We start from the raw sequence: 6,720 nt of genomic DNA on the forward strand, positions 1-6,720 counted from the left end.
GAGTCAAGATAAGCGACTATAAAAAAAGAAGAAAAAAGTAGAGAGAGACGTTTAATAAAAGTGTGTGTGTGTGGGGGGGGGGGGGTAGTGATAGAAACACAGAACTGTGTAATAAATACTGAAAGGGAGAAATCACATAAACACGTGTCTATAAATATATGATAAAATTGTTAAGAGAGGGGAAGAGAGAGATAGAAAGAACTGAAGAGAGGGAGAGGGGAGAGAGAGAGAGAGAGAGAGAGAGAGAGAGAGAGAGAGGGAGGGGAGAGAGAGAGAGAGAGAGAGAGAGAGAGTGAGAGAGAGAGAGAGAGAGAGAGAAAGAGAGAGAGAGAAGAAGAAGAAGGAGAAGAGAGAGAGGAGAGAGAGAGGATGAAACCATGAGTAATCCATTCAAGCAACACACAGGAAAGAGTTCAGTAGTGTCCAAAGACAATGTCACTTGCTAACGTACTCTAACATGGATGATTATATACTGTAATTATAAGTGAAACAAGTTCCCCAAAAAAAGGTAGAAATGAAACAACAGATATTCTGAAACTTTGTTACATTATGTACAATATGGGAGCATAGACTTTTGAAACAGCAATATGCATGGTCATTCCGTAACACTTATATACACAATAACATAATTTGAATAACTTTTACAGTCCTTCAGGGATTTTTTTTTACTATAACAATGAATGTGTTTAATCTATGAATAGAAGTAACTTTAGTGTATCTGCTAATTTTTTATAAATTTATTTATTTTTTTCACAAATTACTAGAATACAGTATCACATAGTACAAACATCTCATTCCACAGCTATGTACATTAGAAACAGGTAGAAATCTCCAGCAATGTGCAATATATGTACATGTGATTCATTTCCAAAGCAACATCCTACCTATTTAAAAATACAATTTAATATTTACAATAAATGGCAGTTGTTTTTACAGGTATCGTCTTCAAAGAGAACAATCTAGAGTAAGTCTAAAAATTAAGCATTTTCTTGCCTTCCTACAGGCTGTAAAAATGTACAAATCAAAGCAGTAGTAACTGGATAATAGAACATTCAATATTTATTAATTCGTGTATGTGTTTTTATATATATAATTCATCATATTCAATGAAGTGTTTCTAAATGCTAATAAAAAATAACAGGTATTGCAGTGTAACTATTAAGACTAACCGCAATTCAAAAAGAAGAAAAACGACCGAATGCAGAGGAACAGTTTAGCCGACAGACACGAACGAAGAGCAACTACCTCTCAAAGGAGCGAACGGCTAGAAGCACAAGTTATCTCTAAAACTTCGGGAATTGGATCGTACTAAACTTCTTTTTTTTTTTTCATTGTCATTTCTTGTTCGTATATATATATATATATTTTGTATTGTCATAACATCCGTAAGAAAATGTAGTGATGATGCTGTGCAAGATGTGTACATAGTCAGGTATATATAGAGAGATAAAGGGAGTTGTACATATTGTGCAACAGGCGAGTGGTTTCTGCTATGGTTGACTTCGGTGTTTACATGGAAAACAGTGAATTTGGGTTTCGTATGTCATGCTACAAGTTAAGAGTCATTTCACCGTTATCAGATTCTATGGCATATCTATAACATTTCCGTTGAACACGAGAGAGAACATAATCACAGAAAGACGGGATTCAGATTCCTAAATTCCAATGATCTAATCAGCTGGATTCGGGAGGGGACGAGGATGTATACTAAACCAGACTCGGATTGGCAGTCGAGGGGAACGAACTCGGAAATGAAATGAACCATGACCGCGATGGGAAAGGGTTTGTTTTTTATTATTATTGCGGTCGTAGATCATCTCACCTCTGTGCACACGTTACTGTGTTGGAGTTCGGGTGAATTCGGGTCCGCTACGGAGCGCGCCGCGGGTGGCTCGTGGGCGTGTCGAGGGCGGCGAGGGGGTGCGAAGAGGGCGCGTTGGCGGAGGAGAAGGTGAGGCTCCCGTTGGCGTCGAGGGCGGCGCGGGAGTACAGGTTGAGCGAGCCGAACGCCAGCGGAAGGGCGCCCGGCGTGTTCCTCCGAGCGGTGGCCCGATTCACCGTCGCGTAGATGGTCTCGGCCGATTCACTGGCACGGGCGGCGGCGGCAGCGGAGGGGCGGAGGGGGGCGGTCATGGAGGAGGTGCGGGCGTGGCGGCGGGGGCGGGACTGCTGACGGGAGGCGGCGGCAGCGGCGGCGGCAGCGGCGATGGCGGCGGTGGTGGTGCGGGTGACGGTGTGCGGTTGGTCGGTTGTGCGAGTGACTGATGGCTGGATGGTGGCGAAGGAGGCTAATGACTGGGTGGAGGCGAGGGTGGCTAGCGGGTGCGTGCCTCATAACGTCGTGACATAGTCCACCTCGCTGTAGTCCAGGCTGTAGGCGGAGGTGACGCCGCCGTCCCGCTCCGCCGCGTCCTTGTCGGAGGAGAACAGGGACTCGGAGGCCGTGGGCAGCGTCGGGATGGGCTGGTGCTGGTGCGTCTTGTGGTCGGACGCCCGCAGTCTGGCGGCGCCGTACACCGTCACGCCCACCAGGAAGAGGATGCTCAGAGCCGAGCCCACGCCGATGTACGCCCACGGCACCGACAGGAAGAAGCAGTGGGCGATGAGCTCATCGTGGCCCGAGGGGCAGTGGTGGATGCCGTCGCACCACAGGTCCTCGCTAATGCACACGCCCAGCTCGGGGCACTCCTGCTGGCAGCCGCGCACGATGCCCTCGGCCGACCAGTCGTACTGCCTCGCCGGCGACACCTGCAGCCAGGAGAGCGTGTGCGGCCCTACGTCCCGCGTCGGGTCGCGCCCCGACACCTCCAGCACCAGCTTGTCCGTCGACTGCTCCACCAGGGTGCCCGAGCCCTGCCAGGCGAAGCTGAAGAGTTCAACGACGTTCTTGCTGGTCGGGTCAGGGCACAGGACGCCGACGGGCCGCAGCCGCCCCACCTTGAACACCAGCAGGCGGGTGGAGGTTGAGCAGTTCTTATCGATGTGGTCATAGCCTCGTATTCTGAAGTATATGGACTTCTCGGCGTCGGACGTCTGCAGCAGCCACGGGTAGCTGTCGCACGGCTTGTCCTCCGTCTTGTTGGCTCTCTCGAACACAATCTGGCCGTTTGTACCTTGCAGCCTCTGTACCTTTTTACAAGAGGACTTCTTTATAAACTCGTACTGAGCCTCAAACATGAAGTCCATGTAGTCGTGATTGTCATCCATGTTGTCGACTTCAAATTTGAGGCGCACTTCTTGTGACTTCGATTCGTATTCGATGGGAATGGCCGAGTAGTCGCACGTGCAGAGTCTTGGGACTTCGATGTCCTGCCATGGGTATTCGGACAGCACCAGCGACGCCGTCTGGCCGGAGAGGTTGTCGCAGTCGTAGCCTTTAGTGAAGTTGTTGGTGGTGGTGACGCAGGAGCGCGAGACGCTGTGGAACTTGGTGATGGTGACGCGCACCACCTCGTCACTATGGGCCGTGAGGCGGTATTGGCACGAGAGCTTCTTGCGGCCCCACCTGCCGTAGAGCACCGACGTCCGAGGCGAGAACACGCGGCCCGTACGCAGCGAGTAGCCGTCGCTGATGGCCTCGAAGTCGCACTCGCTCCCGTTAGTCGGCTGGTAACCCGGGCGGGTGTTGACGAACTCGTACCTGAGGATGAAGTCCATGGCGAGCGCGGCCGTCGACTCATTGTAGTGCTGCACGACGGTCAGCTTAGGTCCACTGGCCACGTAGCTCTCGTTTCTAGTGCAGGCCTTTACGGGCGCGGCCAGGCCGGGGCGCGACGGGAGGTATTCGCGCGCACACATGGGCGGCGGCCGCGTCGTGCAGTGCTCCTGGATGAGCTTAGCGCGCCGCGGAGACCCGTAGGGCGTGCTCGGGTCGAAGAAGTTGCCGTCGTAGATCTGCAGCGGGTTGATGCACTCGGTGATGTTGCCGGTGTAGTGGCCCATGCGCGGCGCGATCTCGTACTTGCGGAAGTGCACCCACACCACCTCGTGCGGCTCACCGTGGAACAGGTACACGCACGACGAGTTCTGCGGCTGCGTGTTCACCACCGATGTCACCTCGCCACTGGAGTTGTTCGCGCCGAAGATGTGGAATGTGCACTGGCGGTTGCGCGCGAACTCCCGCGAGTCCATGCTCAGGTAGTTGACCTTCACGTTCAGTTCGAAGCCGAGCGTCCGCGGCATCAGCGTCTCCTGCGTCGGCTCGTCGAAGCGGGAGGTGCTGAACACGAGCAGCATGTCGGGCCCCGTCGAGGTGATGGGCGGAAGCGCGCCCGAGCCGCACACCTTCAGGAACAGCGGCGCGTCCGTCGAGTTCCCGTCGTACACCAGCAGGTGGTCGTGCACCAGGTCGCACGCACTCCAGATCTGCGATGGAAAGGCGTTTCGTCAACATGCTGGTAGAAATACACACACAAAAAAGAGGAGGCGAAAACTGATGATTTCAAAAGATGAAAAAAAAAAAAAAAAAAAGATCCCCTCCAAGAAGAGAGAAGAAAAAGAAGAAAAACGGAAAAAATTATCCTAAACATCTCCCCTCAATCAATCATCCTCCCACAACTTCTCGCCAATCCTACCTGCAGTCCCTTCGATGAGGACCCCTGGTTGGGCAGAGCGGAGCGGTCCTTGACGTTGAACCTGAGCGGGTCCTCCTGCACGATACTGATGAGGGGGCGGGCGAAGGGGACGTAGCGAGTTTGCCTGATGAGGTAGTGGCAGGTGACGTGGCGAGGGTAGAGGCCGGGGAAGTTGGGGCTCTGAACGGCGCAGTTGTACTCGTCGCAGTTCAGGAAGATGCGGTCGCAGAGGGTGCCTGCGGGTAGTGGGGGGGGGGGGGGGGGGAGAAAAGGGAGACGGGGTGTTAGTCACTTGTTCGATTACATTTATCGTCTAAATTTTTACTTTTGATTTTTTTTTCTCATCCGATTACCGATCACTGAATGGAACACAGAAACTCAATCAACCAAACAAACATGCAGACACACCACACACACACACACACACACACACACACACACACACACACACACACAGAAAAGGAAATGAAAAGGAAAAGCAACAACAAAATCAAGAAAGTCGTGGCAGAGTATTTGCTTTTATGAAAGAAATTCGAATGATCTTTTTCGTTTTCTTTCTTTTTTCCTCATTCAACATTTTACCTCTGCAGTTCGATAACGGAATGTAAACTCGGCCGATCGCAGAATTCTTTCCTTGTGGCAGAAATTAAGATTTTTTCCCTCCCTTTCCCCCCAAAAAATTGCCTCTCGCTCCGCCCCCTCCCTTATTCAGATAACAGGATGTAAACAGGAACGTTACGAGTCACAAAGAGTCCCTACGATGGAGATGGAGAAATATAAATATATTTTTTTCCAGCAGGATTATCTCGTATATTCCCGTTTAACGGAATAAATGCATTGCTAGTGGGTGAGTCTGTACATATTTTCCGCATCTATATCGTATTATTTTCATTATTATTACTGTTATAATCATTATGATCATTGCTATTATTAGCATTGTTATTATAATTATCACCATTATTTTTATTATCAATAATAATACCAACAATAGTAATGATGAAGACAAAGGTGTAATAATAATGATGAAAATAACAGCAGAAGCAGCATCACCAACAAAAATATTAATGAAACAACAGGTTATACACATATAGATACATCCCGACAAGCAGAAAATTTGATTTCTATTTCCCCTTTTCTCTGTCTGTCTTCTCCCTTCTCCCTCATCCTTAACTCAGTCTCTCTTTCTCTGTCTCTGTCTCTCGCTCTCCCACTCTCTCTCTCTCTCTCTCTCTCTCTCTCTCTCTCTCTCTCTCTCTCTCTCTCTCTCTCTCTCTCTCTCTCTTTCTCTCTCTCCCTCTCTCTTGCTCTCTCTCTCTCTCTCTCTCTCTCTCTCTCTCTCTCTAACCACACCAACCCACCCACCCACCTTGACCCCCATTCCAACCTTGCCCCCCACCTCTTCCCCCTACCCTCCCCACACCCTTACCCTCACCCTTAACCCGAAGGCAAAGGGAAAAGAGAGAGAGAGAGAGAGAGCAAGAGCGAGAGAGAGAGAGAGCAAGAGAGAGGGAGAGAGAGAAAGAGAGAGAGAGAGAGAGAGAGAGAGAGAGAGAGAGAGAGAGAGAGAGAGAGAGAGAGAGAGAGAGAGAGAGAGAAAGAGAGAGCTCGCGTGGAGTCCTAGCCCCGGTCAAGTCAGGTGATATCCGGACCGTGGGAATTGGGCGCCAGTGTTGATGCCAGCTGTTCGCAACGTGAGTTCACCTGGGCGGTCTTTATGAAGGAAATCGTTTAGTATTGCATGCCGTGTGGTAGAAGCATGTGAGAATAATAGTGGTGGTGGTAGAAGTAGGAGTGGTGGTGGAGCTGGTGGTGGTGGTAGTAGTAGTAATAGTTCGTGTAATTGTTGTATTAGTGGTAGTTGTTGTAGCATACCATGCGTGAAATTGACTTATATCTCCAAGGTATATCAGGTTAAGAAGGCAAAAGATAAAGAAAAAAAGAACTATGAAAGGAGAATAGGGGTGAGGAAAAGGAAATGAAAAAGAAGAGGAAGACGACAAAAGAGAAGTCAGAGAAAAAAAAGAAAGAAAGAAAGAGAGAAGGGGGAGAGTAAGATGAAAAAATAGAAAATGCAAAAAAAGTAAAAAAAAAAAAAAAAAAAAAAAGTAGAGAAGAAGATAAAAAAAAATGCAAAAAAAAAAAAAGG

The 6,720-nt window shown here is 49.3% G+C and overlaps 1 protein-coding gene across 1 annotated transcript in view; it reads right to left on the reverse strand.

Moving 5' to 3' along the window:
- Nucleotides 1-527: 527 nt before the first annotated feature.
- Nucleotides 528-6,720, reverse strand: part of LOC125030401 — a 33,438-nt gene continuing 27,245 nt past the window's right edge. Inside the window, exons 6-7 of the mRNA XM_047620435.1 lie at nucleotides 4,575-4,810; nucleotides 528-4,365 (exon numbers count right to left, since the gene is read on the reverse strand). Coding sequence (XP_047476391.1) covers nucleotides 2,332-4,365; nucleotides 4,575-4,810 — 2,270 coding nt within the window. The 3' untranslated portion in view covers nucleotides 528-2,331. The remainder of the gene's footprint in view (nucleotides 4,366-4,574; nucleotides 4,811-6,720) is intronic.

The sequence above is a fragment of the Penaeus chinensis genome, chromosome 11 (assembly GCF_019202785.1).
Source record: "Penaeus chinensis breed Huanghai No. 1 chromosome 11, ASM1920278v2, whole genome shotgun sequence".
Taxonomy (NCBI): domain Eukaryota; kingdom Metazoa; phylum Arthropoda; class Malacostraca; order Decapoda; family Penaeidae; genus Penaeus; species Penaeus chinensis.